The 15,252-nt window shown below is 35.7% G+C and overlaps 1 protein-coding gene across 1 annotated transcript in view; it reads right to left on the bottom strand.

Moving 5' to 3' along the window:
• Pten (phosphatase and tensin homolog) overlaps window positions 1-15,252 on the bottom strand; it is a 91,664-nt gene that overhangs the window by 8,295 nt on the left and 68,117 nt on the right. Inside the window, exon 6 of the mRNA XM_023716179.1 lies at window positions 4,507-4,648. Coding sequence (XP_023571947.1) covers window positions 4,507-4,648 — 142 coding nt within the window. The remainder of the gene's footprint in view (window positions 1-4,506; window positions 4,649-15,252) is intronic.

The raw sequence follows: 15,252 nt of genomic DNA on the forward strand, positions 1-15,252 counted from the left end.
AGACCACTGAGCCATCTCTCCAGCCCCAACTAAAAGGTTTAAGATACAGAATTATATTTAAAATCTACTCAAGAGCCAGGTAGCTAGCTCAGCAGATTAAAGTGCCTGCTTAGGCAGACGCAGGGACTGGGTTCAATCCTCAGTGTTCTGTGCCTGCCCCCACCCCCCGGATGCACTGAGACAGCGATTGAAACTGGATGTGGTGATGCACCCCTGTAATCCCAGCACTTGGGAGGCTGAAAACAGGAGGACTGCTGAATCTGATCTATGTAGTGAGACCCTATAGACCCTGTACTAAATACATAAAAATAAATATAAAATCTACTCAAATTTATTTATTGCTAGTTTACGTTAATCATAAAAATAATGAACTTCAAAGTTAATTTCTCTAGATAACTGGACAAAGTTATAATTCATGTGGAATATATTAAAGAATTTAAAAACAGAAGTGTATATAATCAGACATAAAATTCTCAGCACCACATGGCAATACCTGAAGATGAAAATGGTCAACTACACAAAAGCCAAACAAATGAAACTGTCAGTTTAATACATACTTACTGACTTACCTATTCAACAACTAAAGCACTGTGAGCTATAACAAATATATGTTCAATAAAAGCAAAGGATTGTTTCTAACACAGATTTGTAAGAGATTTACCGTGAAAAAAGCCACTCCCAAAAGTAAAATTACACTGACCATCTGTCAATAAATTTTACTTTCTTCAGTAAAGTTTCAATGTACAGTGAGTATAGTAAGTCTTTACGTGACACACTTAAGTTTCACTTGGAATCTAGCTTGATTCAGAAAATAAATAAGGCATGATATCAAGCTATGATAAAATTAACCAGGATAAAAAAAAGCCTTATAATTTTATTAACTTAAATGCGATTAATTCAAAAATCTGATTGATTATAGGATTTTTTAAATTAATAATATAATCCAGACCTGACTTAAACTACATCTAAAAATGTACATTTTCAAGAATTTTAGAACTGTTTAAGATATACATATACCAACTCCCCACCAGGAATGCGGTCATTATGTATTACCAACATGTGAAAGGGGGGCGGGGAGGGAGAGAGACAGAGAAAGTTCATAATCATTACATAATTCAAAAACTAAAAAAAGTCAGTATTAGTTAAAACTGCCCATAAAAATTAAGCTTAAAAGCTTGTAATAAGTAGTCAAGATTTCCTGAAAGCACTAAGGAAAATAATCTTCCCTACAATAAATTTCAAATTTTAGATCAAGAGGCTGTTAACTCATCAGAAGTCCAAAATTAGTATGATTCTTTTTTACTATTAAGACAATTTTACAGATAAAAAAAAATATATATATATATATATATATATATTTCCCCCCATCTCTTTTGGTAAGACTGTGGCCTAAAGAAATGAGAAGATCCATACTTAGCAAATAAAAATTATATTTCTTAGCTATATATGTACATTGATATAATTCTGACAGAAAACCACTTTGATCAGCTTCCTCAACATTTTTACCAATTTTACATATACAGACCACAATTAACTTTCTTCACTTAGGAACATTAAGACAACTGCCAGGCAATATGGTACATGCCTATAAGCCCAGGTTCTTGGGAGGCTGAGACAGGAGGATCTCAAGTCCAAAGCTAGCCTAAGCAACTTAGCATAACCCTGTCAAAAAAACTAAGAAGGGGGCCTGGGGAGATGGCTCAGTAGAATAAGCGCTTCCCTGCCAAGCGCAAGGACCTGAGTTCAATCCCTGGTTCCACGAAAAAAAAAAAAAAAAGAAAAAAGAAAAGAAAAGAAGGGCTAGAGACTGTAGCTGAGTAGTAAAAGGTTTGCTTAGCATACGAAGGGCTCTGAGTTCAGTCTCTCAAACTGAGGAATAGCAGCAGCAGCAGCAGCAGCAGCAGCAGCAGTAGTAATTTTTGAAAAAAGATTGAAAACCCCTGACAATTTTGCAAAGTATACTTTATCACCCACTGATTCCCCTTGTGCATCCTAAACCTAATGTGTCACCTCACCTTGTCTCAGTCTTTACCGTTTTCCTCCAATCCTTTCTACCCTCTACCTCCACACTATGTCTTTCCTGTTACTTCCAAAAAATCAGATACTATTTGCCATCTATATTTAAACCTGTACTGAAAGACCCAGTGACTACAGCTTACCCTCAGCAGATTTAAAATGTTTAACACCAAAATATTCATACCCCAATCTCAGATTGGCTTTTCTTTCTCCTTCCCATGAGTCATCATTTGAACAGAATCAAACATCTGACAAAATCTTTGGATATAAATAGCAAAATAAAAACTAAATGAATTCTATTTGATTTCTCTAGCACATGTGCTTATGGCAAGTCACATCACTGATTTCCTTTTTATTTCCCCTGTAATCACAACTTTCTACACAACTGTCCTTAAAACATGGGTTAAGCCTCCAATATTATACTATAGTATTTATCAAATCAAATCAATTCTGATATCCCTATTTAAAGTCCTCTAACAGTCACACATCTCATTTGTATTCTGTTGTCTCTACATTTCCTTGTCCAGTTCATTTCCTTCGGGAACACTTCTGTTTAAGCCATTTGTTATTGCCTACCAAGCCAAGCTACATGCTTTCTCTCATGTTCAATGAAGAGCTGGTGGACTTTCTTCATGAGACTGTTTGACAACCTCTAAATCTTTCCTTTTGTGAATATTAGTATTCATAATTTAGACACACTACCACCATTTTAACAATTACTTGTATGTACTAAAGCGTCAATGCATAACATTAAATCACAGTGAATTTTTTGAAAAGAGAACTGGAAACTATTTGCATAGTCAGTAATTTTGAGTCTCGAAATATAAATGAAATACTGAGACCAACAAAACAAAGTAGGGCTTAAATATAGGCAGACAGAGTAAAACTGACAAGAAAGCTTTGTTATAGAGGATAATGTGAAAAAGTTATACTATATAAAACTGTTGAAGTAAATTTTCTCTCTTGGGTATTTTCTCCATAATACCTTTTGTTTAGCTCTTACAATATCTATGCTACAGAAAAAACATTTTCTTATTCCTTTTCTTTTCTCCCTTATGAATCTGTTGAGTTTCTATCAATCACGTTCACCCGAGCTTTATACTCTGTAATGTTTTTAGTTGTACCAAGATTTAAAAAACAAAAAACAATCATTGAAGTTCCTTACACATCCTTTAACACACTGTATTAAAAAAAAAATTATGGTCTTTGTTAAATAAAGTTGCCTTGCTATTAGAATACATTAAAGAGAGGCTGGGGAGATGGCTCAATGGAATAAGCGCTTCCCCAGCAAGTGCAAGGGCCTGAGTTCAATCCCCAGTTCCACCAAGAAAAAAAAAAAAAGAAAGAAAGAAAAGACTACATTAAAGATCTGGTGAGGATGATTGCATTTATTTGGCAAAACCAGTATCAGAAAATTAATTTTCAAGGTATAAACTAGTACCAGAATAAAAAAACTTTAATTACATACTTTCAAAATGCAAAGCTAAAAATTAAAATCACTAGCAAAGTACAGTAACACTGAAAGAATATTAAAGGTATTAAAAGAATAATATGGTTATTTTATCAAAAAACTATACAATTATCATCTAAATTCTAATAAACATACTTCCTAAAAATAAAAACATGACCATTTCCATGTGGTATTTAAGTTCCTGTATTATTAAATTCTGCTTCAGGAAGAAAAAAAAAAGTCTCATCTTTTATAGAAGTAGATAATAATTCTTTAATGTATTCTTCCATGATCAACTGCTTTGGGTCCAGATATTAAGATTCCTATCAGTCTAGCTAAGAACTCTAACCAAGAATACCAGAGAAGCAGAACATGATTAAGATCACTAAGGCAGTCACACAGAGGTCAGGCTATGAGAGAGAAAAAAATTAGAGGCAGACATCAATGACATGGTCTATATTTACTTCTTTTCCAGAAAAGTCTCAGAAATGTAGATGATACATTTGGGATTGAACAATACTAATCTAGAACTAAGGTTGAGACCTAAATCCAAGTTTTCTCTAATAGTCCACACATTGATTCAAGGATACTCTACGTGTACTTGAGCTTGCTAGTATGGCTGACCACTTCTCCCTTGACACCGTTACTGTAAATATCTACCCTTTTCAAAATGAAGGAATTGGTCCCTTTCCCAAGACCAATAAAATAATGAGTATCACTGTCACTCTCACACTGAACCTCTGATGGGACCGATTTGTCAAGACATCTGGCCAAAATTTAGGCTGAATTTCATGGTAGTAGCATTGAAAAACTTCTTTCACAAATATAAATTGGCTTCAAGAACATTAAAATCCATTGTTCTTGGCTTCGTTAGCCTATAGGGGGAAGAATGGAGCTAACTCAGATACTTCAGAAATATATCTCCTGTGTAAATTTTAAATGTGTTAATTTTCTTTCTAAATGTTTACATATACTGTACATCTAGATATGTCAAGAAAAGTGTTCCAACATGTGGAAGGATGAGAATTTAGAGCACTTACTGCAAGTTCCGCCACTGAACATTGGAATAGTTTCAAACATCATCTTGTGAAACAACAGTGCCACTGGTCTATAATCCAGATGATTCTTTAACAGGTAGCTATAATAATACACATAGCGCCTCTGACTGGGAATAGTTACTCCCTGGTAAACAGAAAAAAAGAGAAGCCAAATTCAAAAGAAAAGTTCCATTATAGTTATTTCACTAAATGGCTATTGTAACTGGGCTATACTCATTGAAGAACATATATGCATTAAAAATTTGACTTTAAGTGATTAGTATTAAATTCAGCTCAGCAAAAGTAAATTAGAGCAACATCAATACAAAGGAAAATATTAGCATAACTTTTCTTCCTTAAAATACAATTATAATAAAGCTTTATTTTTCAAAGATCAAAACAATACTCTGATCCATTAACCCCAGTAAGTGAAGGTCACTGATTATCTAAAAGAATGTGTCAAAGGCCTCTGCACTACAGCTACACTCTTCATACCTCAGGCTCCCCACAAGGACTTAAGGCCTCTTAGCAAATACCTACTTCCTCATAGATTTGATTACCTACTACTTTCCAAGCAAAAATGTAAAAGGATGAACCAGTAAGATAGGGGAATAATGCCTTTAAGAGGCAAGGAGGGGGTCAGAGAGATGGCTCAATAGAATAAGTACTTCCCTGGCAAGCACAAGGGCCTGAGTTCAATCCTTGGCTCTGGCAAAAAAAAAAAAAAAAAAAAAAGAGGTAAAGAATAGTAGTGATAAATGGTGATGCTGGCCATAGGGTCCAGCCAAACCACAAGTGCTCAGATGACATAAAGGAGCGTGACAACCCACTAGCAGACCCAAAGATGTCCCTGTGCTACATATGTCTCTTTTAAAGAAACTAGGGAAGTGTGAACATGCTTTAGAAATACATACTTGGCATTCACTGATAATGAGTAAATGAAGAATTAAAGTACATCTCTCGAAGCTTTTACTTATTCCACAATGTGACTTAGAAAAAAAAAAAAATCAACTTATAAAACAAATAAGAAACAACATTAAGAAGCCAAACAGTTAAAAGTGAGTTACAGAAAACGAAGTACACACAAGAGGAAAAAGAATTCATAACATTTCTTGAAGTTATTAGCCACATTTAAGTTATACCCCCCATTTTGTTAAAAACTCTGGACATAAACATCTTTCTTCCCCCGAAGGAAAATAAAAGAAACTTATGTGAATTTAAAAACAGGTGTATAAGGGGCTGGGGAGATGGCCCAGCGGAATAAGCGCTTCCCTGGCAAGTGCAAGGGCCTGAGTTCAATCCCGAGTTCCGCCAAAAAAAAAAAAAAAAAAAAAAAAAAAAAAAAAAAAAAAACAGGTGTATACATGGGGCCAGGGATTTAGCTCAGTGGTACAGTGCCTGCCTGGCAAGCATGAGTCCTAAGTTCGATTCCCAGCAACAAACAAACAAAAAACAGGTATACTGAACTATTAATAGTGATGCATACCTGCATGCTATTTTCAGTGGCTTTTTTTTTTTTTTTTTAAGGGTTAGCATGATTTTGTTACAAACACACAATATCAAAATATGGATATAAACCACTTGAAATCACAAGTGACTTAAGCTTCTGGCTTTAGTGTAAAGGTCCTATATTCCGCAGCCAAAACACTTCAATCTGACAAGCAACATATAAAGCTCAATTTGTACTCTCAGAAAATTGAGGACAACTGAATGTATCATTCCTTCTTAACAGGACTTTGATGAAAGTGAAACACCAGATGCAAGTTATACAAAAGCATGATGAAACTATATATAAATACCAATCAACAGTTTAAGAAAGCACCTATATTTAAAGTATAATTTTGGTATAGCCTGAATTTAATTTCTATGTTTTTCTCAACAAGACGGTAGCCAAGTTGTAATGCCTTGAAGAACTATTATAAATATGAACACTTTTTATCTTTGTTGGGCCCAGTGGCACTGATACTTACAGTGCCAGTGCTGTATAGTCCCAGCCATTCAGGAGGCAAGGCAGGAAGCTGCTTGAGCCAAAGAGTTCAACGCCAGCCTCAGCCAGATCCTTTTCAAATTAAAAAAAAAAAAAAAAAAGGCTAGGGAGATAGCTCAGTGACATAAGCATCTGCCTGGCAAGTGCAAGGTCTGAGCTTGACGCCTGGTATGAAAAAGCCTAAAAAAAAAAAAAAAAAAAAACCTCAAAATTTAAAACACGTTTAAATGTATGTGGGCATGGCGGCATTGCCTGGAATCCCAGGGCTCCAGAGGGCAAGGCAGGCGATCACTGTAAATTAAAGGCCAGCCTGTGCTACATACTGAGATCCTGCCTCAAAAAATCAACAAAAGTGTTTAAACATAACTTAAAATTTTTTCTTGCACATTATTCAGTGTAATTTCAGCAAACAACCTACCATGCATGTTCATCAAAATACAACACAGGGAGGAACAGGAGGGGTAGAGGACAAGGAAAAAAGCACTAAGATATGATGTATACATGTACCAACTTTCCAGGATAAATGTATTCATTATGTACTACAAACATGCACGCATAAAAATACAAAGTAAAATAAAACAAGGAAAAGAGCAGAAAAAAGACACAATTCAGAATTGGTAAGCAAATTGAAAGAAATAGCAGGTGGAAAATGTATGATACTTTTTTGAAGCATTTAAGCTTCTCAACCATATGAATTTTTTTTAAAACATGAATTTTCATTATCTACTCAAAAAATAATATGAAAAACTTTTCAAGTCAATGCAGGTCTATAAAATCAAATTATTATTTGTTGGATGACAGATTATTTCCTCTATTTTCATTCTTAGTGCAAGTTTGCATACAATGGGACACAAAGTTTTCTTTCTTAAGCAGCAAGTGACTGTTAGGATGCCTATAATGCAGGTCTTTTCACACTCAGTATTTAACAAAAGGGCTAGACAAAGAATACAGGAAGTGTTGAGTAGTTGTCAACACACGGTAAATGACATGTATAAATACCAGCTGAACCAAAATTAACAAATTTCAGAGCTTCTACTCAACTATACTACCCTGCCATTTCCTTCTTGATAGAGCAAAGGAATATAGCCCCAAGGTAGCAGAGATTTACACAGTTATAAAAAAGAGGGAACCCTAGTTATACGGCAAAGGTCTAGGCAGCAGAGTTGAGGTAAGACTTAATACAGTAAATCACAAGATGCATTACCTGAAAGTGAGATGAACACACACACACAATAATCCAATGATTAAGTTTATTTAGAATATTCATGAATTCCGATACATTTATTCAGCACGAAAATCCAGACGTGGAGTCTACCACTTCAAGTATCAGTCCTGGTTTTCTGTGGCCTTTCTATTTGTATCTTCCTGCTATCTCGCCATAGGTATCTAATTAATAAACCACTGAAAATGTATTCTCCAATCTATCTTTTATACCACCCTTAAAATAATTGCCAAAGTGTAAGATTAATCACGCATCCAGTTAATTCAAATGTTATATGGTACCCTGGTATTCACCCAAATAAGAACAGTTTATTACATGCTATAAATCACTCATACAGTGTGCTTAAGGAGAGTCACATGGAGAGAAAACATTCTCTCAGGCTTTCACAGAGAGCACATTGGCCAAGCAATGGCCGTGACTCATCCACATGGCTGACACTGACAAAAGTTCTACAATCTGAGGTACAGGATCTCAGCATAAATCCTGAGGGGATTTCACTGACCTTATCAGACCCAAAAACTACAACTCTTTTTGCATAGGTCCTGCTTTACCTTGGTCTTAACCATCCAGCAGAAAAGTATAAAAACGAAATATAAGAAGTAAAGCCATGGTGTTATGTTGAGCTGTAGGGGATTCAGGTCAACAATTTCTGACACTGCCAATCAAGCGGAAGACCCAATACTATTATGGACTACTGGACTCTTTTAGAATATTTTGCTGAGTTTACACACCTATAATATTCAAAGAACGGAACTTAGCAAAAAAAAAGGGGATACAGATGAATATCCATTTTGTATCTTGTGTATTCAAAGTGGTTAGGATAGATATATAGTTACATTCTCTTAATGAATAGAGGGATTTGTTCTAATGGTGTTTGTAAATAGGATATCATGTCCGCATCTTGTACAGCAATGAACCAATAGGAAGAATGTATGCAATGTGTTAATTATTGAAACTGTCCTACCAATTTGGTTTAAAAATGTCTCATTGCTATTTGTTTCTCAATAAAATTATGGGGAAAAAAATCACTCATACAAAAACACAGCCCTAACCCCATTTTATCCTCTTCTCACAATTCCCTTTTCTCCTCATTTATTCCTACATTGGGCCAAACTTTTTAATTTTCCCTAAATTTTACTTTCTTGATTTTCTCTTTAAAAAAATAGACTATCACCATGAGATTGAGTTATAAAGGTATACAAGTAAGGTTTATTTTTTTTAATTTATTTTATGTGTGTGTGTGTGTGTGTGTGTGTGTGTGGCCAGCTCAGCCCACCTGGGGGCGGGGCTGGCTGGCATGTGTGGCTGGGGGATCGAACTGTGGTCCCTGCGCTTGCCTCAGCTTGTTCTTAGTAGGTGCCTTAGACCACTGAGCCATCTCACCAGCCCACAAGTAAGGTTTAGATTAAGGTTTTCACATTTTCTGGCACCCAAACCAGGTGTGACATCACCTCGACTGTAGTTTTATTTGCTTCCTTAGAGACATTTCTCAGTTTGCTTTCTTTCTCCTGTTTTCCTTTGGTGACTTCAAACAAAATGTACTGAATTTTATTTGGCACTTTCATATAATCAATATTTGGATTACTGTAAATGATTTTTCTATATCCTAATATATCTCTAATTGTTATTAATCTCTAACAAAACTCTAAAATGAATCTATATCTCAGTGATACAAAAATTACTAAAAGAACATGGTTGTAATTCTTCCATAAAGGCTTCAACTTTTATAACTTTTTCTAATTGTACTGCTACTGAATTATAATCAAATAATGTGTATACATTCCCACTTAAGAGGATTTTTACTTCATTTTGATTTTGTGATTGGGCCAATGAATTATTAATCTTGGAACTGTGTTATAGAAAAAAAAACACCTTTTATGTGCCAATTTTATTATATTTTCAAGTCACCTCTTTATCCTTTTGTACCTCCTTCAAGATTCTTACTAAAAAAAAAGCACTATCACTGTTTTTTCTATCAATTCTTCATTTTGTTCAGGTTTAGCTTAATCTACTTTGTTGGTTTTGTATAAATGACTTCAAAACTGCTAAGTATCCATGTGGAGTATATTCTTTCTTAACCTAAAATAGTATTTTTGATCAGGTTTTAAGCCTTTTGTTTTAAAGACTACTTGGACACTGACACCCTATCATCTGCTTTTGAAATTTAATTTTTCTGCTGTTTTAAGGCAAGCACTTATTCTACTGAGCTATCTACCCGGCTCTATGCTGTATTTTTAAATCAATCTTTAAGTTTTAAATCTAAGTTGTTTTATGTAAATCTCTTTAAAAGGAGACATAGAGCATAGGTCATACCCATGTTTCAGACATACTACTATAATGCTACCAGACCACAGTACTAGCTTAAAACCACTACACTAACTATGTAGTATGTTTATATCAGTGCATCAATACTTTCAGATCTTTTTTTTAAAAAAAAAAAAAACTTTTTTTCTTTTTAATGTATTTGGCACATGGTCTCACTAAGCATTTCAGACTTGTAGTAAACCTCCTGCTTTCAGTCTCCCCAGCCCTGGGATCATAAGCATGCACCACCACACGCAGACTCAGTACGCCCAGGGGCAGGGCTGGCGCACCATGCAGTCCAAAGATTGAATCCGGTCCCTGGAATTGAACCCCAGTTCCTGCACTTGCTTAAGTAGGCGCTTAGTCCCTGTACTTGCCTAAGCAGGTGCTCAGTCTGCTGAGCTAGCCTACCTGCCCTTCTCAGATCTTCTTTAAGATAAATACACAATCTGTACTTCTCAACTTAAAAAGTAATTTCCTACTTGAGTACTCTTCACGGGTGCTTCAGAACTCAGAAATAGTGCAGATGTTTCAACATAACAGTGTTGAAAGCATGAAGCTTGGAAATCTATATTTCAGAATGATCACAATAAGATTACACAATATTAATTCAAAAAAGAAAAAATACGGTTCTCATAAATGGCTATTATATGAAAACATGTAACAGTAATTACCATAGCTACATGTCAATATTCTACATGTTCCTAACAACTTCACAAGATATACACAATCAGCTATTTTAAGGATAAGAAAAGTCTTGCTACACATAATTATCTCACTTCAAACCTGAATCTGGACCTAAATGTGAATCTGAGTCTAAAACTTTTACTCAGGTGTCCTGGGTTTTACTAACAGCAAGTATACTAAATACATAATTTGAATAAAGCCATACATAACCTTTTTTTTTTTCCAAGCAGAATATATTTATTGAGAGAAAGAAAGCTCCTGTCCCGAGAGGGACAGGAGGGGGCAGCCCAAGCGGGTAGTTCCCTCTCATAACCTTCTGAGGTTTTATTTTTTCCATCTATGAAAAATCTCGAAGAGTTTTTCCAACAATTGTCAGGTATAGTGGTGCACTGCCTGTAATTCCTCTCACGAGGCGGAGAGGCTGAGGTAGGAGAACAGCTGTGCAGTGAGTTCAAGGCCACCGATTAGGGCCAGTCTGAACTACAAAGTAAGACCCTGTCTCAAAAAAAAAAGTACAGATGCACACAGTGTGGATGGAGGACAGGATAGCTAGGAACCATTTCTAAAATTTGTCATGCAGCATGTGTTTCATGAAAATGCAAGAAAAGCATTTGGTCTCTAGCTGCCTGTTCATTTGTTTTTTGAAAAGCAAACATGAGGGGCCAGGGAGATGGCTCAGTAGAATAAGCACTTCCCTGGCAAGCACAGGGTCTGAGTTCAATCCCCAGTTCCACCAAAAAAGAAAAAGGAAGGAAGGAAGGAAGGAAGGAAGGAAGGAAGGAAGGAAGGAAGGAAGGAAGGCAGGCAGGCAGGCAGGCAGGCAGGCAGGCAGGCAGGCAGGCAGGCAGGCAGGCAGGCAGGCAGACAGACAAAACACAAATATACAAATGACACCTAGGAAAAGTGTTTCACTGTTTTTTTCTTATAAATTACTAAATGAAGGATAGTTTTTCCTCAAGCAAGTATCTTGACTCTCAACATTTTTCTTTATAGATAAGAGGTATCAAATTCTTTGACTTCTCTGCAACCCTCAAGTATTACTTAGGCATTACTAACACAATGTCATAGTTTATGGTCAGCTTATACTGATGGCCCTACCATATCTGCCAAGAATATGTCAAGACCAGATCAAATTATTTTAAGATTGTCTTTAAAATCTACTTTTTTTTAAAAAAAACTGTACTGGGAATTAACTGAACTAGTAATACTCTTCCACCAAGCCATAGCCCCAACTTGCAGGTCTCTATCTGCCTGTTCATTTGTTTTTTGAGACAGGTTCTCACTAAATAGCCCAAACTGCTCTTGAACTTGCAATCTTCCTGACTCAGCTACCTAACTGCTGAGATTACAGTTGTCTACACTACAACTCACTAAAAATAAGTAACTTTTTCATTAAAACATGACCACTGTCTCATCTTTCTTCAAAACAAGAGAAGAATTCTGCTTCTATGAAAATGTCACCAAAACACACATTTTTTATTTTATTAATGTTTCCCTATAAGTAAAATTAACTAGATTAGCAAAATAACTTTTAAAATAACTCTAATGAAATTAATCAGGGGCCAGGAAGATAGCTCAGTAGAATAAGTGCTTCCCTGGCAAGCATAAGGGCCTGAGTTCAATCCCTGGTTCCACTAAAAAAAAAAAAAAAAGAAAGAAAGAAAGAAAGAAAGAGGGGCCGGGGAGATGGCTCAGTGGAATAAGTGCTTCCCTGGCATTCGCAAGGGTCTAAGTTCAATCCCCAGTTCCACCAAAAAAAAAAAGAAAGAAAGAAATTAATTAATCCTGGCAGGGGGTACAGCTCAGTGGCTGTGTGCTTGCCTGTTCTGTGTGAAGCTCTGGGTCTGGGTCCAAAGCACCACAAAACAGGTGGGGGGTGAATCCCACATAAATCTCAAGACAGATAAAAATGTGTTCACCTACAATAATGGCTCACAATTACAAAACTGTCAATCCACAAGCTTAATCTTTTTAAAAAGAACTTATTAGTAAGAACGACAACATTTTCAGATATTTTAGAAATAAAACTAGGTAATCAATTACATTAACTATAAGCTCTTTCTTAGGCTTAGCATTATAGGAGGCTGAGGCAAGAGAATCACCAAGTTTTGAGTCTGGCTTGGGTAACTTAGCAGGATGGTTTCAAACCTACATTTAAAAAAAAAAAGGCAGGAGATGTAGCTCAGTGTGAAGCTCCTCCAAAAAAAATAGTTCTTAGGAAAAATTTCACGTAATAATATTGCCCTACTCAGCTTAGTTTTCCTGTGATGCAATTAACTCATAAAAGTTTAAACATGCATTGTTATCATTAGCATTCTAAAGCTTAGGTAAACAAATGATATATTTGAAAATGGTAAGACAATTCAATTGCAACAATTTTAAGGAAGCATTACATTTACAGCATTAACAGCCTCAATCTGTCATTCTTAAATCAGGATTCACTAAACTCCTAGCTTCTGTTAAAAAGACTATACACCAAGAAGCCTATCAAAATAGATCTATTTCATCAGCATTAACCTTCAAAAGAAGACCTGTAGATTATCCTGAATAATTCCAAAATCTTTTTGTAGCTTCAAGATTTTAAAACTTGACAATGCAGAAATTTTAAAATGTAGTAGAATTCCACTTGTACTCTGACTGCTATCAGTAACTGTCCAGACAATAGAGATCATAGTATTTTACCTTTTGGGGCCTGTTTTCATCACCTAGAAAATGAAAGAACACTCCTAAGGGTAGGGGGAACCTCAATAATCTTAAGACATTCATTCATCCAGTTTACCTAGCTTTCTAATGCTATTTCAACCTAAAATGTAAATACAACTATTCAATGACATAAACCTTAATTTGTTGGCCTTTAAAAAAAATCAAAGGTACAACAGAAACACATCAATATACTTTTAGGGCCCATGAATAATTCATCCAAAATAGTCTAGGTATATTAATTAAGCACAAGCTAAGTAAAGCAGATCTCAGTGACTCGAGTCTATGATGCTAAAGTGATCAAGTTCAGTTAAGTTACTTGTCTTACAAGCTAAGCAAAATAATTTTTTTACTAATAGTTCATAATATATCCATTTTCTAATTATTATTAACCTATCACCTTCACTTAAGGGAGATGCCAACCGACACACAGAATGAAAAACCATGCAGAGCCTAGAGCACTTCTACTGAGAAGTAGATGTAACTACATTTCATCACACGATGCTACTTATTTTCACAATAATTAGCTGTCTTTTCATTCTGGCCTTTCTTCACAATCTTGTCACTTTATTAAACATCCCCTCCACAACTCTAGAGGAAAACAGTACTGAGTACAGTAACACATTGAGATGACCAAGTATCTTACTACTGACAAATTAAAGCACATCCTCACTGATGGTGCAAATTTCTCTTAGATTTAATGTGAATTGGAAATAGAGAAAATATAACAAATCTCAAGCAGCCTTGGGTTTTCCTCTTATCCTGGAACATGAGTTACAACATTCTGAATGCTTCTCATATGGCTCAAACTTTCACAAGCAGCAGCATACAGCAACTATTATGAAGAAACACCTACTTTAAAGAATGTATACATATGTGGGTACAAGAAAAAAAAGAAAACATACGTGAAAGCAAAAGTAAAAAATTGTGGACCACTATAATACTTAATTTTCCTCAAAATCCTTGAGTAAAACACCTACTAGGCTATTAATTAATATCAAACAAAAAGTCAACACAAAGGAGGGCTGGTGAGATGGCTCAGTGGTCTAAAGCACCTACTTAGAACAAACTTAGCAAAGCACAGGGACCACGGTTCAATCCCCCAGCACCACATGCCAGCCAGCCCCGGCCCCAGGTGGGCTGTGCTGGCCACACACACACACACATATAAATAAATAAATAAATAAATAATTTTTTTTTTTTTAAAAAGTCAACAGAGGAATGTGATGAAGCCAAGTGTCTTAGAAATGGTCACATTAAGGAGCCAGAGAGATAGCTCAGTAGAATAAGCGCTTGCCTGGCAAACACAGGGTCCTGAGTTCAATCCCTGGTACTGCCAAAAAAAAAAAAAAAAAAAAGAAAGAAAGAAATGGTCACATAAACAACATATAGCATGCAACAGAAAAGTAACACTGCTACATACAGCAGCACTATGAAATAATTTCATCCACTCCAAAATACTGATCTGTTTTTCTAAAAATATGAAACGGGTCCTAAAAGATTAGAAGTACCACTTTCTTTCAGTGTGACTTCTTGGTATAGCCAGCTACTAACTTTCAACAAATGCACACATAATGACACAATCAACAAATAACTCCTACTTTGAAGGCCTTTTTAGAAATTTGAGAAAACATTAACATTGCCGGGCATGGTGGCACACACCTACAATTCCAACACTTAGGAGGCCAAAGCAGGAAGAGCACCTTCGGTTTGAGGCTAGCCTGGGCTACATAGTGAGTTTAAGATCAGCCTGAATTGGGGGCTGGTAAGATGGCTCTGTGGTCTAAAGCACCTACTTAGAACAAGCTAAGCTAAACTAAGCTAAGCTAAGCTAAGCTAAGCTAAGCTA

This window comes from Octodon degus, unplaced genomic scaffold, assembly GCF_000260255.1.
Source record: "Octodon degus isolate 3935 unplaced genomic scaffold, OctDeg1.0 scaffold00046, whole genome shotgun sequence".
NCBI lineage: Eukaryota > Metazoa > Chordata > Mammalia > Rodentia > Octodontidae > Octodon > Octodon degus.